The sequence below is a fragment of the Aedes albopictus genome, chromosome 2 (assembly GCF_035046485.1).
Source record: "Aedes albopictus strain Foshan chromosome 2, AalbF5, whole genome shotgun sequence".
NCBI classification, from domain to species: Eukaryota; Metazoa; Arthropoda; class Insecta; order Diptera; family Culicidae; genus Aedes; species Aedes albopictus.
In genome coordinates, this window is record NC_085137.1 from 236,879,774 (window position 1) to 236,901,574 (window position 21,801).

General features: G+C 45.8%; 1 protein-coding gene across 1 annotated transcript; it reads left to right on the top strand.

Moving 5' to 3' along the window:
- The first annotated feature begins 10,746 nt into the window (after window positions 1-10,746).
- On the top strand, window positions 10,747-20,750 carry LOC134286401 (uncharacterized). The gene is made up of 3 exons (XM_062848012.1): window positions 10,747-11,808; window positions 12,064-16,980; window positions 20,493-20,750. Exons 1-3 carry the CDS (start codon window positions 10,747-10,749, stop codon window positions 20,748-20,750), a joined length of 6,237 nt encoding a protein of 2,078 aa, XP_062703996.1.
- Window positions 20,751-21,801: the final 1,051 nt, after the last annotated feature.

Below are 21,801 nucleotides of genomic sequence, written 5' to 3' on the forward strand. Positions count from 1 at the left end.
CTTCTACAGGTTTCTCTGAGAACGTCCATTTCTTTCTCAAGGAATTCCTCCAAGAATTGCTGCTGGAATTCCTCCAGGAATTTCACCAGAGATTTCTTCAGGGATTCCTGCAAAACTTCTAATAAAATTCCTAGAGAAATTCCAATAGAGAATCCTAAAGAAATTTATATAGGAATCCCTGAGGAATTGCTGGAGGAATCCCTGGGGATATCTTGAAGGAATGCCTGAGGAACTCCTGGAGGAATCCATGAGGAATTTCTATAGAAGTTCCTGGAGGTACATCTATAGGAATTCCTATAAACATTTCTAGATGAATTCCTATAAAAACTCCTGTCGGAATCCCTGAAGAACTCCTGGACGAATCTCTACAAGGTGTTTGGAGGAATCACTGAGGAATTTTTATAGACATTTTGCGAGGAATTCCTATAGAAATCCCTGACGAACTCCTGGACGAATCCCTAAAGAGTTTCTGGAGAAATCACTGAGGAATCCCTGGAGGAATCCCTGAGGAATTCCTGATTAATTCCTGGAGCAATCCCTGAGGAATTCCTGGAGGAATCCCTGAGGAATTCCTGAGGAATCTCTGAGAAATTCCTGGAGGAATCTCTGAGAAATTCCTGGAGGAATCTCTGAGAAATTGCTGAAGGAATCTCTGAGAAATTCCTGGAGGAATCTCTGAGAAATTCCTGGAGGAATCTCTGAGAAATTTCTGGAGGAATCTCTGAGAAATTCCTGGAGGAATCTCTGAGAAATTCCACGAGGATTTCCTGAGAAATTCCTGGAGGAATTCCTAAGAAATTCCTGAGAAATTCCTGGAGGAATTCCTGGAGGAATTCCTGAGAAATTCCTGAGAAATTCCAGGAGGAATTCCTGAGAAATTCCTGGAGGAATTCCTGAGAAATTCCTGGAGGAATTCCTGAGAAATTCCTGGAGGAATTCCTGAGAAATTCCTGGAGGAATTCCTGAGAAATTCCTGGAGGAATTCCTGAGAAATTCCTGGAGAAATTCCTGAGAAATTCCTGGAGAAATTCCTGGAGGAATTCCTGAGAAATTCCTGGAGGAATTCCTGAGAAATTCGTGGAGGAATTCCTGAGAAATTTCTGGAGGAATTCCTGAGAAATTCCTGGAGGAATTTCTGAGAAATTTCTGGAGGAATTCCTGAGAAACTTCTGGAGGAATTCCTGGAGAAATCCCTGAGGAGTTTTTGGAGGAATCCCTGAGGAATTCCTGGAGGAATTTATGAGAAAATCCTGGAGGAATTCCTGAGAAATTCCTGGAAGAATTCCTGAGAAATTCCTGGAAGAATTCCTGGAGGAATTAATGAGAAATTCCTGGAGGAATTCCTGAGAAATTCCTGGAGGAATTTATGAGAAATTGCTGGAGGAATTTCTGAGAAATTCCTGGAGGAATTTCTGAGAAATTCCTGGAGGAAATTCTGAGAAATTCCTGGAGGAAATTCTGAGAAATTCCTGGAGGAAATTCTGAGAAATTCCTGGAGGAAATTCTGAGAAATTCCTGGAGGAATTTCTGAGAAATTCCTCCAGGAATTTCTGAGAAATTCTTGCAGGAATTTCTGAGAAATTCCTGGAGGAATTTATGAGAAACTCCTGGAGGAATTCCTGAGAAACTTCTGGAGGAATTCCTGAGGAATTTCTGGAGGAATCCCTGAGGAATTCCTGGAGGAATCCCCGAGGAATTCCTGGAGGAAACCCTGGGGAATTCCTGGAGGAAACCCTGAGGAATTCCTGGAGGAATCCCTGAGGAATTCCTTGAGGAATCCTTGAGGAATTCCTGGAGGAATTCCTGAGGACTTCCTGGAGGAATTCCTGGAGGAATTCCTGAGGAATTCCTGGAGGAATTCCTGAGGAATTCCTTGAGGAATTCCTGGAGGAATTCCTGAGGAATTCCTGAAGGAATCCCTGAGGAATTCCTGGAGGAATATCTGAGGAATTCCTGGAGGAAGCCGTGAGGAGTTCCTGGAGGAATACCTGAGAAATTCCTGGAGGAATCCCTGAGGAATTCCTGGAGGAATCCCTGAGGAATTTCTGGAAGAATCCTTGAGAAATTTCTGGAGGAATTTCTGGAGGAATTCCTGAGAAATTCCTGGAGGAATTCCTGGAGGAATTTCTGAGGAATTCCTGGCGGAATTCCTGGAGGAATCCCTGAGGAATTCCTGAAGGAATCCCTGGGGAGTTCCTGGAGGAATATCTAAGAAATTCCTGGAGGAATCCCTGAGGAATTCCTAGAGGAATATCTGAGAAATTCCTGGAGGAATTCCTGGAGGATTCCCTGAGGAATTTCTGGAGGAATCCCTGAGGAATTTTTGGAGGAATCCCTGAGGAATTCTTGGAGGAATCCCTGAGGAATTCCTGGAGCAATCCCTGAGGAATTCCTGAATGAATCCCTGAGGAATTCTTGAAGGAATCTCTGAGGAATTCCTGAAGGAATCCCTGTGGAATTCTTGGAGGAATCTCTGAGGAATTCCTGAAGGAATCCCTGTGGAATTCCTGGAGAAATCCCTGAGGAATTTTTGGAGGAGTCCCTGAGGAATTCCAGGAGGATTTCCTGGGAAATTCCTGAGGATTTCCTGAGAAATTCCTGAGAAATTCCTGGAGGAATTTCTGAGAAATTCCTGGAGGAATTCCTGAGAAATTCTTGGAGGAATTTCTGAGAAATTGCTGGAGGGATTCCTGAGAAACTTCTGGAGGAATTCCTGAGAAATTCCTGGAGGAATCAATGAGGAATTTTCGGAGGAGTCCCTGAGGAATTCCTGGATGAAACCCTGAGGAATTCCCGGAGGAATCATTGAGGAATTCCTGGAGGAATTTCTGGAGGAATCCTTGAGGAATTTCTGGAGGAATCCCTGAGGAATTTCTGGAGGAATTCCTGGAGGAATCCCTGAGGAATTCCTGGAGAAATTCCTGGAGAAATTTCCCTAGGATTTCGTGAAAGCATTTTCTCCTAGAGGAATTTGAGTTGGAATTACTATATGAAGTGCTGGAAACTCTCAGAAAATTTCTCCAAGTACCTCCTGGAAGAACTCTCAGGGAATCTCGTTGAAATCTATTCGAGAAACTCTTGGAAGAATTCCCGGAGGAACTTCTGGAAAAAAAAAATCCTGGAAATACAAGTAATTTCCGAAAGTACTTCTGGAGGAATTCTCGGATGAGCTCCTAGAGGAAATACCAGAGGAATTTCTGGAGGAACTTCCAAAGAATTTTCTCGGCGAATGTTTTGTATGAATTTTCGAAGTAACTCTTGAACTAATTGCCGGAGGAACTTTCGGATTCTCCTAGTAATTCCTGGAGAAATTCTTTGAGAAATTCCTAGAAGAACTGCTGTGAAAAATCTCGCGGGAATTTGCAGAAGAATTCCCAGATGAACTCCCGGAGGAAATCTCACAGAAACTTTCGGAAGAACTCTGGGAGGAACTCTCGAAGGAATACCTGCAGAAACTCCTGACAGAAATTTTGGAAGCAACTCTCGAAGAAAATTCCGAGGAACTCTAGGATCAATTTCCGGAAGAACTCCCTAAACATTTCCCAGAGCAACTCGTGGAGCAATTTCCGGAGGAACTCCTACAAGAATTCGCGGAGGAACCCTCACATGAATTCCCGGAGGAATCTCTTTATAAATTACCGGAGGAACTACTACTTGAATTCCCGTAAAGTATGCTAGAGGATAATAAAAATATCTCCCTCGAATAACCATGTTTTACCCTATGTCATCTGCGGAACCAAACGGTCATTTTCGATGAGAGCGTTTCCAACACAATGTTTCTAGACTATCCTACTACACTTGATTAGCGCACTTTATTCATATGCCGTACATTGTCTTCCAGTTTCAGCACGGTTATCCATTGGCCTCCCCAAACAACTTCTTTGCGGACTAATCCAAAGCTGTGCCTAATCGTCATCCGCTTCCGCCGTCACGGCCAGAGTAAAAACACACCTGCAAAGCTCTTCCCATTCCGGTTCCAGCTTGTTTCCTCTCGAAAGCTTCTGATGGTCATCTGATGTTGCGATCGCCCAGCTCTTGATCCAACGGTACCGTTCTGTTCTAGAACTAGATGAAGAATTGAACGGCATGAATAAACATATTTGCTGCGGAAAATAGCTATCATAAAAACATCCATACCTGATAAGAAACGAAGTAGTTGATAATTCATTCCGGGCAATCTTCCGCTGATGATATTGATTGGATTTTCCCCGGTCCGGGGCAGGAATACAGCAACAAATACAAACCGATATCACGCGCGATCCGAAATTAAACGATAAACTGCAACGAAAGTTGTCGCGAATATGCAGCGAAACCAAAACAAACAACAGCTGTCAAACAATTTGGAACGGACTGGATCGCGTTCCAAATCTTGTGCAAAATGAAACAGAGAGTATGTCAGTTTTATTTTATTTAGACCGGAACTGTTCGAAACTGGAATTTAGAACGCACCGGTGGAGATCTAAAATTTCGATTTGGTCTATCCAAATGTCAAAATTTGGAATAGAACGCGACCGCTGAAAACGACCTAAGTGGTCCCCCACGGGGCCTAAAGTTCTCAAAAATTGTATGGGGTCAAAAAAATCATGAAATAGAGCGCTCGCTGACTTGGATCGCAGTCGGCCTATCAAAATCAGCGATTCGCTTACCATTGACAGTGACACAGTGCAACTCTGCTTCTAACTTCAGCTAGGTTGTGGAGGTACATCCCGAGCGTCTGTTCTGTTCCATCAGAACTGGACTGACTGTGATGATGTGCGGATATCACTGATAGGCCATCTTTAAATTCGTTTAAAAATCCAAATGAAGATTTACCAAGATGACATTTTGATATGTGGTACAAAATAACAAGTTTTGCATGTTGGCCACAAAAAAGTTTGAGTTTTGGCGAAAACCACTAAAATATCACATCAGTTGCAATGATTGTGATCTAGAGTGCGGGTCAATATCAGGTCGTTGTCTGTCATTGTCATTTTGATATTGAACGGCCTGACGATGGTGCAATATCAGTAGTCACCTGACAAGACTGATATTGCGCAACTCTGGTCAGAAGGGCTTCAGCCCAGGATGCACTACCAGCTAGCCTTAGCAACCTTTAGCTGGCTGTCTTTGTCATCGCTTGATCCGTGGAAGCATGAGATAGGAACTTGTGAGGACCAGAGCTATGTTGGACGCTCCTTTTCGTCTCACCATTTTGCAACCCACTAGGTACAGGGTGTAGATAAAAAGGAGCCAAACTTTTCATGTCCTCGAAATTAAACGGCCTTTACGATTTTTGGAAACTTTTGTTACATTTTTCGAAAGTTCATGGCTGTCCCGAGAAGATTAGATGTAACTCGGGATCTGTCTGTGGTATGTAAAACTGCGTAAGGATTTTGGGTGAACTGTAGAGTTCATTTGCATCTTGCCGAGAGTAAATGTATTGGACTCCCGTCTTTGCTGTTCAACATACCTTCTAGGTGGTGAAAGAATTCATCTCCCAGATTCTTGTTAAACATACAAAACGTTTACAAGACCTGTAACTTCCATCGGCCTTGACACTTGGATCATGCTCCAGGAGGACCTTTAAGCACTTGGAGTATTCGAACAATGTGTGATAAGGACGATTCTTGGCAGTGCGGAAGCAAAGTGTGGCGGCGAAGTAGCAAAAGCCGGAAGATTATGGCTGCGCATGCTGTACAGTAGCCCTACAAAGTTGATGATTAGGCGTTTGTTGTGCTAGATTGCAGTTGAAGATGTATGATGAAACGTGGTACGATTTTCATAATATCCGTTTAATTTTGTTCCGTGGATGATATGTGCCCCAGCATATTCTTAAATTTAAATTCTTTTAAACCAAAAAATGTGGAAAATTTCCATACATTAAAATACACAATAAACTCCTTCGTTGGATACGATAACATTCCATTCCGGTGTATCGTACCGCACCGACTAGTGTTTTATTCTAGGTCAGCTGGAAGTTGATTTAGAATATTAAATTTCACCGAAATTATATCCGCCAACCTCTTCGTCGGAGAGGGCGCCATCAGGCAGCAATCGGCCAAGATTCCAGCATATGGAACTGAAAACGTGGGAGAATCTGACATTGATTGGCGAGGGTTTGTGAGTTTAAATTGAATTTGCCGTGAAACAAAGCGCCGCGCTGCCAGAGAAGAAGTGATAGCCGCATTCCGTCTCGCTACATACATATATTCGTGTGAGCCTCCGAGCTTTTAGTGTGGTGTGCATTACGCTGATGCTCTAAAATGGGTAGAACCGGCACTCATCAGATATGAGGTTTCGTAAAACACAAAAAAGTAAAAAAAAAACATGTTTGCGTGATATCCTTCTCCGAACTTAGATTTTCAGAGCATATGCTAACGGACGTGCAACTGAGGGTTTTTCTAAAAAATTTCAAAACATGCTAGGAATGTGTAACGTGGCACGGCAGCATTGTTGAAAACTCAACCTTGAAAATTGATTCTGCATTATAGCTGTTTCGTCCATTTGTCTGTGGCATGAATGTGGAATGATGCAATCAGTTCGCTTTCAGATTCTAAGTTTTCACAATTTTTGACCGTACGGTGAAAACTGCTGTGATTCAGTGAGGAAGGTGGGCGATTCATTCCGTTACGTTAGTAGAATACCTTTAGGAAATCTGGTCACTACTCATCGAAGCTTGCTGCTTCATTTACGTTCAAGGTATGAGTTGATGTGATAAGTGTAAGGCTTCACCTAGCTTTCTAGTTTTGAGATAATCTAACAGCTGGTGTGGCTTCGTGGTTGTGCGGCTAAGGTCACCAAGCCTTTAGTCGCATCGTGCTAAGGAGCGCGGGTTCGATTCCCGCCGCAGCTGTCAGGAAAAGTTTTCGGCTGTGCCACTGGGCGTTGCATGCTAGTCCGTTGTCTAGTGTCGTGCTTCCTTCAAAGAGCAAAATAGCTCACTGGAAGCATTGAACGTGTCCGTGTCTTTAAAAAAAAAAAAAATGATATATCAATTTTTATTTTTTTTAAATTTTATACTTGTTCAGAATAGCAAGCTTCAAATTAGAAGATGCAGTTGTTTTGTTTTTTTTTATTATGAGATTTGTGCGGTTAACATCATGGTTGTATTTTCTTTTTTGTAGATACCATTTTCAATCAAAATTTTGAAAATGGGATTGCATAGAAGAAAAATATTTTGCATCAGGAAAAACAAATCAGGAGATGCCTGATTCTTCCTCTAACATTCCTTACATGTATGTATATGAAAACCGATTATAAAAATATTGTTTCGTTATTTAATAAATCAAAAACCAGAAAATGAGGAAATGCTTGCAGTTTCGTCTTGCTTCAGCCGCAAATATCGATAACTAATTATGTATTGGTATAGGGTATCAGGATGCTTCGTTGGCATAGTCCCCTCGTTCGGCCTATCTTAACGTATACTAAAACTCAAACAAATAAGCATAACTGGAAATCGAAAAAGCTATGCGCCAAACAACTGTAACATATCGTTTGAAGGTGCTAAATTTGAGCATTAAATTGAATGAAAATGTCACTTTTTTTAGCTTTTGTAGACGCCATGATTCTTCGGCTTAGTGGGTAGTCTATACACATGATCATAAATGGCATGATTCTGGAACATTTCGAATTAACTTTTCGATAACTGAACATTTGATGCGACGGTCGAAGACGTTATTTTGAAGTTATATAGGGTAAAAGGGTATAATACGCCCCACCGGGGCAAAACGCCCCCCTACATTTTCTAGCGATTCAAGCGCTTTCTGCATGCGAGATCGATTGGAAATCTCAAATATTGATGATTAATTATCATCAAGCTGGTCCGTTAGTTGATTGGTATAGAAAAGCAATAAAAATATCAAAAAGTCTGAAATCGAGGCTTTTGGCGTAATATTTTACCTCTTGCAAGCTGGCTTCATTGTAAACGAAGCTAATTCTGTTCGCTTATGTTATTTTGCAACTTTTATGCAGTTAAACACTTCTTAAAAGGCCCTCCTAGGATAAGCATGTGGTAGAATTATCCCCTGGTACAGTTTTATCACGGGGCTGGACGTTTTTCTTTTGATGGGGCGTATTGCCTCGTTTGTTTTAATAAGGTAAATTTTGGAACGATTTCGGAAAACGTTTCAAAGCTTCCATAGCCGCCCCTCCAGAGGTAAAGTTCTCATGCAACACTTCATTGACTTTAGAAACACCGATTTGCAGTGGACAATAGATGGAATAAGGCGCCAATTTTAGATATATTGCCATTTCTGCTTAGGAGGGGGGGCATATTATACCTGTTTACCCTATGTGTCCGAGGCTCACCGCGAACTAGTGGATCCTAGTAAGCCCCAGAGGTTTTGTGAAGATGTTGGCAACCATCGCGACTAGATGAACATTACAAAATTATAACAGGCTGTGTTATTTTGTTACAATAAATTTTTATAACAAACGCTGTTATAAAACATCTACGTTAGTAGTTAAAATAACAAAAATCTATCAAAATGCCCACTGAAAAGAACAGACATGTAATAACTTTTGTTATGATCATAACAAAAATATAGCAAAACTTGTCTCCAGAAATATGTTAGAATTTAACAAAATTATAATATAATTATAATAATACGAATCGAAACCAACGGCAACGACCCCAGCCAACAAAAAGGATTTGCGATTGGAAACTCGGTACGTGGAACTGCCGATCTCTCAACTTCATTGGGAGCACCCGCATACTCACCGATCTTCTGAAGGACCGCGGGTTCGGCATCGTAGCGCTGCATAAGGTGTGTTGGACAAGATCCATGGTGCGAACGTTTAGAGGTAATCATACCATCTACTAGAGTTGCGGCAACACACGCGAGCTGGGAACAGCTTTCATCGTGATCGGTTGGTGGCCGATCGACAAAAGAATATGCAGGTTGAGGATCAAGGGCCGATTCTTCAACTTCAGCATAATAAACGTGCACAGCCCACACTCCGGAAGCACTGATGAAGACAAGAACGCATCTTACGCGCAGCTCGAACGCGAGTACGATCGCTGCCCAAGCCACGACGTCAAGATCATCATAGGAGATTTAAACGCTCAGGTAGACCAGAAGGAGCAATTCAAACCGACGATTGGTAAGTTCAGCGCCCACCAGCAGACGAACGAAAACGGCCTACGACTCATTGATTTCCCCGCCTCCAAAAATATGGCCATGCGTAGCACCTTTTTCCAACAGAGCATCCCTTATCGTTACACCTGGAGATCACCACAGCAGACGGAATCTCACTACGTTCTGATTGACGGATGGCACTTCTCCGACATTATCGACGTCAGGACCTATCGTGGCACCAACATCGACTCCGACCACTATCTGTTGATGGTCAATCTGCGCCCAAAACTCTCCGGCATCAACATCGGCACCGGCGACCGCCACGGTTCAACCTAGAGCGACTGAAATAACCGGATGTCGCCTCAGCATACGCGCAGAATCTCGAGGCCGCGTTGTCAGACGAGGGCGAGCTCGATGAGGCCCCTCTAGAGGACTGCTGGAGTACAGTGAAAGCCGCCATCAACGACGCAGCCAAGAGCACTATCGGGTACGTAGAACGGAATCGTCGGAACGAATGGTTCGACGAAGAGTGCAGAACGGTTTTGGAGGAGAAGAACGCAGCACGGGCGGTAATACTGCAGCAAGGGACCCGACAGAACGTGGAACGTTACAAACAAAAGCGGAAACAGCAGACCCGCCTTTTTCGGGAGAAAAAGCGCCGCCTGGAAGAAGCGGAGTGTGAAGAAATGGAACTGCTGTGCCGTTCCCAAGAAACACGGAAGTTCTATCAGAAGCTCAACGCATCCCGCAGGCTTAGCTCAACGCTCAACGCAGGCTTCGTGCCGCGATCTGAAAAATGCAGGGATAAAGATGGAGGCCTCTTGACGGACGGACGTGAGGTGATCGAAAGGTGGAGGCAGCACTTCGATCAGCACCTGAATGGCGTGGAGAACGTAGGCACGGGAGACCACGGCAATGGAGGAAACGACGACGCCAGTGCAGCGGAGGACGAAAATGAAGCAAATCACACGTTGAGGGAAGTTAAGAATGCCATTCACCAACTCAAAACCAACAAAGCAGCTGGTAAGCACTGGTGAGAACACTACATTGGATCATTACCAAGATTTGGGAGGAGGAAGTATTACCGGAGGATTGGATAGAAGGTATCGTGTGTCCCATCTACAAAAAGGGCGTGTTGGCAACCCGGACCAGCGCGTTCGGTACCTGCGGTTCAGTACCGCCCGCCCGCTACTATAATTGTCGGTGACAACGATAGGGGGCTACGATAGGGAGAAACGTCACTCTTAATTGTCATTAAAAGCAAACACGAAAAGTGCTAAATCACGGACAGCTAGTTGATTTGTTCCAAATAAATTTCTTAAATTCCTAAATTTGTTACTATCTACTTTGGGTGAATTAATTTGTAAGTATTCTAAATTATGATCTAAATTGTTTCCTAAATAAATTTGTTATTCTAACACCTTAAAACTATAGCACAAACAAATATTGGAATACACTATTGATACACAAAGAACGGATGAATTGTACATGCAGGACTATCAAATGTAAGTAACCTAATATTGTAAAACACATACAAAAATTAACAAAATAAAACGATTTCAGCTTAAAGCTAACCCAGAAAAATAAGTACGGGTTTGACTAAAAGAGGTCCGAAAACTTCGTCCGCTCCGGGTATCAACAAACTTTAAGATTTGATATCTTATCGTAATAACCTCGATAAACAGGTAAGATGCAATCAGAGCCGCCAGTTGACGCTCAGTGCATTGCCTGTAACCGGCCAAACACCGCAGAGCCGAAGATGGTACAGTGTGACGGCTGCAGCCGATGGTACCATTTCACCTGCGCTGGTGTTGGTGATAGTATAGAAGGGGAAGATCGGAGTTACCAATGTGCACTATGTCGGCCCCCTTCCCGGTCAGCCTCATCGGTAAGAACGACGTCGACGACGGCTAGCACACGAGAGGCTCGGCTTCGGCTAGAAATGCAACGCTTGGAGGAGGAAAAGAAATTACGAGAGAAGGCAAATGCAGATCGGTTACGTTTGGAAGAGGAGTTCCTCGATCGAAGGTTCAAGCTGCTTCAAGCGCAGCTGGAAGACGAAGGCCGGAGTTCAAGAGCAAGTGGGGTGAGCGGTAACAAGTCCACCGCAGCTTCCGCCAATGTTCAGCGTTGGATCGACAACCATCAAGTGAGTGTGGCTGCCAATACTGGGAACGTAGTTCCCACTGGAGCCACGTCGCAGATCGGTGGTATTATCGCGCCAGCAGAACCAGGGGTAGCAGTCACTACGCAATGCAGCTCAAGAACAGTTCCAGTGACAACGGTCTCCAGCCGGGAAGTAGAATCGAATCGTGAAGTGGTGCAAGCAGCTGTGGGTTCGGAACCATTCGATAACATCATATCACCGAACACCGTGGCACCTGCCATCCCGGGGGGATTCTCGAGGCCATTCGATAACGTCATCTCGCCGATAACAACTGTTCATCCAGCAGGATTCAACAGCGTACCGAGTTCGGTAGCACCACAATCGTTTCAATCGACGCCCCTGGTGAGGAATATTTCTGCGAGTATGCCAGGTTCGAAGACGACATTGCCGTTGCACGTGAATCCATCGGTTCCATCTGCCATCAGCCAGCCAGTGGTGGTCTCGGCATCCGTAGGCCATTTGGAGCCACTTCCGATTCCGGCGTCGAATCCATATATGGGTAATGGACCAAACACGGTAAGGTACATCGCGGAGGATCCTAGCGCTGGTCAGTACAATCCAATTGCAATACCTAGTTCAACTATGGTGAGTACTGCCAATTTAGACTTGTACGGGAGAAGAATTGTTGAACCAACCAATCGAAGATATACTCAACCACCATTTTCACAACCGATGCAACAGTTAGGGCTAGGGCCAGTAACAAGGGCACCGCATCCGTATTCGGGTGGTGGTTCAGTGAGCAACAATCCTCAAAATTTCCCAAATCCCCAAATGTATTCAGTCTCCCGAAGTTTGGCCCCCGCACCGTCTCAAGTACACATACCTCCAAACATTCCACAGTGGGGGGTTTCTTCTCAACCACAATATTTGGGTCCCCCATTAGTGAGTGTATCAAGTTACCAAAACCCTATATCGGCTGTGCCAAATCCGGATATGTATGGTGGAATGCAGTCATCGGTCGGTCCAAACGCTCAGCAGTTGGCAGCCCGCCATGTTGTCCCCAAGGATCTTCCTTTCTTCGGTGGGAATCCGACAGAATGGCCGGTTTTCTGGAGCAGCTATGAGACGTCAACGCAGCTTTGTGCCTACAACGACTCGGAGAACTTGATGAGACTCCAGCGCTGCTTGAAAGGAGAAGCGGGGAAAGCAGTATGTAGTTTGCTTCTACACCCATCAAATGTGCCGGACATCATCAAGACGTTGAAGGTTCTCTATGGTCGACCGGAAGCGATAATCAGCAACCTGCTGGCGGAAGTCCGAGCAGCGCCAACACCGCGACCGGAGAAATTAGGAAGTATCATCACCTTCGGATTAGCAGTTCGGAATCTTTGCGCTCACCTAATCGCTACTAATCAGCAGGTGCATCTAGCAAATCCGATCCTGATGGAAGAGCTGGTGGAAAAACTGCCGGCCAACATTAAGCTCGACTGGGCGTTACACAAGCAGCGAGTGTTAGATGTGGATCTGAAAACCTTTTCAGATTACATGGACGTTATCGTTACGGCAGCTAGTAGCGTCACACCAGTAATCGACAAAAACGAGAAGTCGAAGGGGAAAGCCGTGGTGAACTCTCATCTCTCTGAGGTACATGCGGTTAAAGTTCGAGATCAGAAGCTGCCCATGAAGATTGAAGCTCCAAACCAACCGGGAAGTCAACGTCCTTGCATGGTGTGCAAAACAGCCGGACACAAGCCGAAGGATTGTAGTGCGTTCAAGTCGAAGGCTTTGGAGGATAAGTGGAAGGTAGCACAGGAAGAGCACCTGTGTAGGCGGTGTCTGTATCCGCATGGAAAATGGCCGTGCAAGGCGGCCGTCTGCGGAGTCGGAGGATGTGAACAAAAGCACCATAGGTTGTTACACCCGGGAGATCCAAGAGCCGACAATACTACAACTTCGGCTCCGGTTTCTGGGGTGATTTCCGTGCACCAACATCATCACCGTGTACTCTTCCGTATAATCCCTGTTGTGCTTCATGCAAACGGTCGCTCGGTCGGAACCTTCGCATTCTTGGATAGTGGATCTGATGCGACGTTGGTGGACAGATCGCTGGCCGAGCAGCTGGGCGTGCAAGGTCCGACATCACCATTGTGCATGCAGTGGACCAACGGTGTCAAGCGTGTAGAAGAAGACTCCCAGCAAATCCAAATGAATATTTCGGGTTCGGTATCCGGAAAGCAGTTTTCGTTGCGGAAAGTCCAAACCGTTGGAGGACTGGAACTTCCACAACAATCCGTCGACTTTAAAGAACTGAGGGCCAGGTATCCATATTTGAACGGACTACCCGTTGAAAGCTTCAGGGATGCAAAACCAGGAATCCTAATCGGTCTGGATCATACAAGGCTGAAGACCACTCTAAAGCTGCGTGAAGGTCGAGAGCACGAGCCAGTAGCGGCGAAAACCAGACTCGGCTGGGTGATATACGGGCGTTCCGGAGATGCAGCAAATACTTCATCGCAGCACGTTCTTCACATTGGTACTCGAAAAAGAGATGACGATCTGCACGAGCTAGTAAAGAGCTTTTTCTCCATGGAAAGTGTGGGAGTTTCCATTGACCAAGTTAAGGAGTCAGCCGAAGATCAACGAGCGAGAGATATCCTCCAGTCAACCACAAGAAGGACTGAAAATGGGAGATTCGAGACTGGTCTTCTGTGGAAGTTCGACGACGTAGAGTTTCCGAACAGCAAACCTATGGCTGAGCGGAGGCTGAAGTGCCTGGAAAATCGCTTGCTCAAATCACCTCATCTGTATACCAATGTTCGCCAGCAAATAGCCGATTATGTATCCAAAGGATACGCGCACAAGGCGACTGGACAAGAAATAGCCGAGATGAATCCGAAGCGTACCTGGTTTCTTCCGTTGGGTATTGTCGTGAATCCGAAGAAGCCGGACAAGGTGAGAGTTGTGTGGGACGCAGCTGCATCCGTCCAGGGAGTGTCTTTGAACTCTGTCCTTCTAAAAGGGCCAGATCTGATGACGTCGCTGCAGACAGTTTTAAGCCGCTATCGCCAAAGGGAAATCGCTATAAGTGGCGATATAATGGAAATGTTCCACCAGGTGCTCATTTCCCGACAAGACCGTTCAGCCCAGTGGTTCCTGTGGAGGGATTACCCGTCCGAGTCGATTCAGGTGTACGTGATGGATGTTGCCATATTCGGGGCAACTTGTTCCCCGAGTTCGACACAATACGTGAAGAATTTGAATGCAGGGGAATATTCCGCCGAGTTCCCGAGAGCGTCCGAAGCCATTCAAGATAATCATTATGTCGACGACTACCTGGACAGCGTCGACACGATCCAGGAGGCGGTTCAGTTGGCGCTGGAGGTTAAAGCGGTGCACGAAAAGGCGGGATTCCTGATTCGGCATTGGATGTCGAACTCGCCGGAGGTGCTACAGAGAATTGGAGAGCAAAACACGAAGGCGGTAAAAAGTTTCACCATGGATAAAGGCAGCAATGTAGAACGCGTTTTGGGAATGGTTTGGCGGCCGCAGGAGGACATCTTCGTATTCTCTTTGACGCTGCGCGAGGACTTACGACACCTAATCGATGGACTAATAGTCCCTACAAAACGCCAACTGTTGAGCCTTGTTATGAGTGTGTTCGATCCGTTGGGATTGGTCGCACCGTTCGTGGTACACGGAAAAACGATCGTCCAGGATGTGTGGAGGTCAGGTATAGGCTGGGATGAGCAACTGCCGGCCGACATAGTTCCCAAATGGGAACAGTACATTTCGCTACTCGAGAAGCTGGATAGCGTGCGAATACCTAGATGTTACTTTCCGGGATACAGTCTGGGAGCATACGAATCGATGCAACTACATGTATTTGTAGACGCAAGCAGTGCGGCTTATGCTGCCGTAGCCTATTTCCGGATCGTGGATGATGGAGTAGTACGTTGCAGTCTCGTCTCTGCCAAAACCAAGGTTGCTCCGATGAAGCTGCTGTCAATTCCCAGGTTAGAACTCCAAGCGGCAGTGATAGGAACACGGCTTATGAAGTCCATCTTGTCAAGTCATACGTTGCAGATAACGCGCAAGGTCATTTGGAGCGACTCATCAACGGTTCTAAATTGGATCCGATCTGACCCTCGAAAATATCGTCAGTACGTGGCGTTCCGCATAACTGAGATCCTGGATGAAACAGAGGTTGCAGATTGGAGAAAAGTGCCGTCAAGGATGAATGTGGCCGACGAAGCAACTAAATGGGGGAACGGTCCTTGTTTCGATCAAGAAAGTAGATGGTATAAAGCTCCCGAGTTCCTGTACAAACCTGAATGTGACTGGCCAGACGAAGTGATTCAACAAACTACGGCGGAGGAGTTGAAGGTAGTTTCGATGCACCAGGTGGTTCCAGTGGAGCAGGTCATCGACTTCACACGGTTTTCGAGGTGGGAGAAGCTTACTGGTACGTTGGCGGTCGTCCTGCGGTTCGGCAAGAGGAAAGCGGAAACTAGAACGAACAATCCAAGTAGTGAATCAGTGAGGTATGCTGAAACAGTCATGGTTAGGCTGATCCAGATGGGCAGATATGCTGAGGAGTATCGGGTTCTTCAAAGGAATCAGCAACTTCAAGCAGGAGAACGTCAGCTAGTGGACAGAAGCAGTTGCCTATCCAAGCTATCACCATTTTTAGATCCTGATGGAGTAATCCGCATGGGATCTCGTATTAGTTATGCTGAATGTGTTCCGTACGAGGCCAAATTTCCAGCCATCTTACCCAAGGACCATTACGTTACACATCTGGTACTCAACTGGTTTCACAGGAAATATGGACACGCCAACAACGAAACCATTGTTAACGAGGTACGGCAGAGATTCCACGTCTCTGAGCTACGGACAGCTGTCAAAAAGGTCGCAAGAAGCTGTAACTGGTGCAAGGTGTACAAGTCCAAGCCAAAGGTGCCACCCATGGCACCTCTACCGGATGCTCGCATTACACCATATGTAAGAGCCTTTTCCTTCACTGGCTTGGACTATTTTGGACCCATTACCGTACGGTTTGGACGTGGTACCGCTAAAAGATGGGTGGCTCTGTTTACCTGTTTGGGCACCCGAGCAGTCCACCTAGAAGTCGCTTACTCGCTGTCGACGGAATCTTGTAAAATGGCCATACGTAGGTTCATCTCTCGTCGAGGCGCGCCGCAAGAGATCTACTCAGATCAAGGCACCAACTTCCAGGGAGCGAATGCAGAATTGAAGATGCTGATGACCACCACAAACCGTCATCTAGCGCAGACTTTCACCAATGCAAAAACGCAATGGAAGTTTAATCCACCATACGCCCCCCATATGGGTGGAATATGGGAAAGACTGGTGCGTTCAGTCAAAGCAGGCTTATCCAACATGGCATTGCCGAAGAATCCGGATGAGGAGACGTTGGTTACCGCAATAGTGGAAGTGGAATCAATCGTCAACTCGCGTCCCTTGACCTATCTGCCTATTGACAGTCAGGAGAGCGAGGCTTTGACGCCAAACCATTTCCTGCTACTGAGCTCGAACGGAGTAGTGCAGCCAGCAGTACGACCCACGGAAGAAGGCGCAGCATTACGGACGAACTGGAAGCATATCCAAGTCATGCTGGACAGATTTTGGACCCGATGGATTCGGGAATACTTGCCCGTTATAGCCCGACAACCGAAATGGTTCGGCAAGGTTACGCCGATCAACGTTGGAGATCTGGTCATCGTTGTGAACGACGGGATTCGAAACAGTTGGACTCGAGGAAAGATTCTACGTGTCTATCCGGGACGGGATGGACAAGTTCGTTCTGCAGATGTTCAGACGGTAGCAGGAGTCTTGCGGAGACCTGCAACGAAGCTCGCTGTTCTAGATGTTGCCAGGGATAAAGTATAGCTTGAGGAGACCTTAAGCAATACGAGCGGGGGCGTGTTGGCAACCCGGACCAGCGCGTTCGGTACCTGCGGTTCAGTACCGCCCGCCCGCTACTATAATTGTCGGTGACAACGATAGGGGGCTACGATAGGGAGAAACGTCACTCTTAATTGTCATTAAAAGCAAACACGAAAAGTGCTAAATCACGGACAGCTAGTTGATTTGTTCCAAATAAATTTCTTAAATTCCTAAATTTGTTACTATCTACTTTGGGTGAATTAATTTGTAAGTATTCTAAATTATGATCTAAATTGTTTCCTAAATAAATTTGTTATTCTAACACCTTAAAACTATAGCACAAACAAATATTGGAATACACTATTGATACACAAAGAACGGATGAATTGTGCATGCAGGACTATCAAATGTAAGTAACCTAATATTGTAAAACACATACAAAAATTAACAAAATAAAACGATTTCAGCTTAAAGCTAACCCAGAAAAATAAGTACGGGTTTGACTAAAAGAGGTCCGAAAACTTCGTCCGCTCCGGGTATCAACAGGGCGACAAGTTGGATTGCGGGAACTACCGCGCACACTACTGAGCGCTGCCTACACGATACTCTCTCAAATTTTATGCCGCCGTCTATCACCGATTCTTCGAATCGGCAAGGTGATGGTCTTTCGTGCTTGCTGTTCAACATTGCGTTGGAAAATGTAATAAGGAGAGCGGGGATAAACACTAGTGGGACGATTTTCACGAAGTCCGTTCAGCTGCTTGGTTTCGCTGATGATATTGATATTATAGCTCGCAAATTTGAGACGATGGCGGAAACGTACATCCGACTAAAGAGTAAAGCCAGGCGAATCGGATTAGTCATTAATGTGTCGAAGACAAAGTACATGATGGCAAAGGGCTCCAGGGAAGAATCACCGCGCCCGCCACCCCGAATTTATATCGACGGTGATGAAATCGAGGCGGTTGAAGAATTCGTGTACTTGGGCTCACTGGTGACCGCCGACAACAGGAAATCAGGAAATCGTGCCTACTTTGGCCTCCGCAGAACTCTACGATCGAATAAAGTTCGCCGTAACACGAAGTTAACTATCTACAAAACGCTGATTAGACCGGTCATCCTTTATGGGCACGAAACATGGACTCTACGTGCAGAGGACCAACGCGCCCTTGGAGTTTTCGAACAAAAGGTGTTGCGTACCATCTACGGCGGAGTGCAGATGGAAAACGGGACTTGGAGAAGGCGAATGAACCACGAGCTGCATCAGCTACTGAGAGAACCAACCATCGTCCATACCGTGAAAATCGGGAGGCTACGGTGGGCGGGTCACGTCATCAGGATGTCGGATAGCAACCCGACTAAAATGGTTCTCGAGAGCCATCCGACCGGTACAAGAAGACGTGGAGCGCAGCGAGATAGGTGGGTCGACCAAGTGGAGGACGATCTGCGGACTCTACGCAGAGTGCGGAACTGGAGAGAAACAGCCATGGACCGAGTGGAATGGAGACGGCTACTATGTACAGCAGAAGCCACTCCGGCCTTAGCCTGATCGGTAAGTAAGCTGGTAAGGATGGTATCGCAGCTGAACTGATCAAGATGGGCCCAGAAAAGTTGGCCATCTGTCTGCATCGACTGATAGTCAGGATCTGGGAAACCGAACAGCTACCGAAGAAGTGGAAGGAAGAAGAAAGGCGACCATTTGGAATGTGAGAACTTCAGGGCGATCACTATTTTGAATGCTACCTACAAAGTGCTATCCCAGATCATCATCCGTCGGCTGTCACCGAAAACGGATGAGTTCGTGGGAAGTTATCAAGCCGGCTTTATCGACGGTCGGTCGACGACGCACCAGATCTTCACCGTACGGCAAATCCTCCAGAAATGCCGTGAATACCAGGTTCCAGCGCATCACCTGTTCATCGACTTCAAGGCGGCATACGACAGTATCGACCGCGCAGAACAATGGAGAATCATGGACGAAAACGACTTTCCTGGGAAGCTGACTAGACTGATTAAAGCAACGATGGACGGTGTGCAAAACTGCGTAAGGGTTTCGAGTGAACTATCCAGTTCATTCGAATCTCGCCGGGGACTGCGACAAGGTGATGGACTCTCATGCCTACTCTTCAACATATCTCTGGAAGGTGTGATGCGACGAGCCAGGATCAACAGCCGAGGAACGATTTTCACAAAATCCGGTAAATTTGTGTGTGTTGCGGACGAACATAATTGCCAGAATATTTGGAACGGTGGCAGAGCTGTACACCCGCCTGCAACGCGAAGCAGCAAATGTCGGACTGGTGGTGAATGCCTGAAGAACAAAGTACATGCTGGTAAGCGGAACCGAACACGACCGGATCCGTCTGGGTAGTAATGTAACGATAGACGGGGATACTTTCGAGGTGGCGGAGGAATTCGTCTACCTCGGATCCTTACTGACGGCTGATAACAACGTGAGCTGTGAAATTCGAAGGCGCATCCTTAGCGGAAGTCGGGCCTACTACGGGCTCCAGAAGAAACTACGGTCGAAAAAGATTCACCCACGCACCAAATGCACCATATACAGAACGCTAATAAGACCGATGGTTCTCTACGGACACGAGACATGGACCATGCTCGAGGAGGACCTGCAAGCACTCAGAGTTTTCGAGCGACGCGTGCTAAAGACGATCTGCGGCGGTGTGCAGGAAAACGGTGTGTGGCGGAGAAGGATGAACGCTGCACTTTACGGCGAACCCAGCATCCAGAAGGTGGCCAAAGCCGGAAGGATACTTTGGGCAGGGCATGTTGCAAGAATGCCGGACAACAACCCTGCAAAGCTGGTGTTTGCAACTGATCCGGTTGGCACAAGAAGGCGTGGAGCGCAGATAGCACGATAGGCGGACCAGGTGGAGCGTGACCTGGCGAGCATTGGGTGCGACCGAGGATGTCTTAAATGTGATGTTGAACAAATAAATGTAATGTATGTAAAATTTAATCAATTCCGCCCTGGATACTAAAAAGTTGGCGGGGGTTGGTTTTCATGTTTCTTCGAATGCATTTGGTTGCCATTTGGATGCACAATTGTGAATCAGTTAAATAAAATGATTGAATGTTGGTCTAATATAAGCACATTCAGCCATAGTAGGAAAGCGTCTCGATCTGGAGAACAAGCGACTACACCTCTTTCGCGGTAGTGTATTTCAACCACATAATTAAAGCTGTGGTCAATATATGACAACACATATCATATTTTGCACATATATCTTCAAACCATTAGTGGCATAAAGCACGTTGATTGCTATAGTTAATGTCGCTTCTGTACAAGAAGAATCAACCGCCCGTCGTTGTGTATTTGACTTCCCGGAATAGTCAGTTGCTTTCGGCAATGACTTTGATGAAGCTGAACACATACCTACACCGACACCGACAAACCTACATAGATACAGTGCGGCGTCCAGCATCGCACAATAGGAAACCAGATTCAATTACTCCTTGTGCGCTCCCGCATGTCCGATGCAGCCATCCTCAGCCAGCCTACCAACAAGCAGCAACAGCAGATAGATAGAACAGCTTGTCTGGTGATAAGTCTTACGGTCTCACCAGCAATAGAGAAACACATCCGGTTGCCGGGGATGCACTGCGAGGACACCAAGACGGAGCAAATTAAACTGCAGCTAATCTCGAAACAATTAACTTGATTATGTTGGACAAAAGCCGCTGGAAATAATTGAAAGTTTAATATGATTTATCAGCTTGGGGCAGAATCAGGAATCGGGAAGTATAATCAAATAGCGTTCAAGGTGGGTATTGCTCGTGGGACTTTCTTCAAGTATAGAGGAGTGGGAAGTTTTTATGACATGCTACAACGGAGAGAGGGTTGTAGCATTTCTTGTAGGGTATGAGTACCCTTGTTCAGTCTATGTCCCTATGTTTATCCTATTCTGAAAACAGACGATTTAAGTACACACCGATTGTTTCTGTTCAGTTTGTTATGTTATAAATGCTAACTCCTAACAAAAAAATAAATAAAAATAACGCTTTTTAGGTTGGTTTTCGAAAGGACGAAAATGGGAGAACTTTGCTTAAGATAGGTTCCGGTCCCCTATGAATATGAAAACCCTAAAATTTATGTGAGGCGTGTAGGAAATCTTTTCCTTGGCCCCAAAGTGAGGCCATCCATTAGAGTGGCGAAAAAGGAATTTTAAGCTTTACTTCTTGAAATGAGAATTCAACATAAAATAAACATATAAGCTACGTCTTGGACAATGGTTTTTTTTTTTTTTTATCTAGTTCATTTATTTGGGGCTCAATCGCGTATAACGCTTTACGGAGCCGAGGATCTTTCTTTGTACTTAATACTATACATTATACAGAGTAATAACTTTTTAATGATATCTGTTAGTAATGGGTGGAAGCCAGGGTACTCGTGGCAGCTCGAGGTTAGAAGGTCACATTTTGAGGGATGGACAGGGTAAGGATTGGGCCAAAGGTTTCACTGTTGCTCATCCGGGGGTGAATCGCATCTTGCTAGCGAATTCGGTGCCTTGTGGTGTTGGTACCAACTTGTTGTGGGACTTGGTCTTCCCGATGGCCAGGAGTAGCTTGGTAACACAAAGAGGACAAAACAGAGAAAAAAAAACTGGAGAAGAAAACACAAGCGAATTAAACTTTTATACCAGCAGAGCGAAGAAAGTCGAAAATACATCCCATATATGTGACATCGCAGGTCCCCAACACATCTCTCACAAG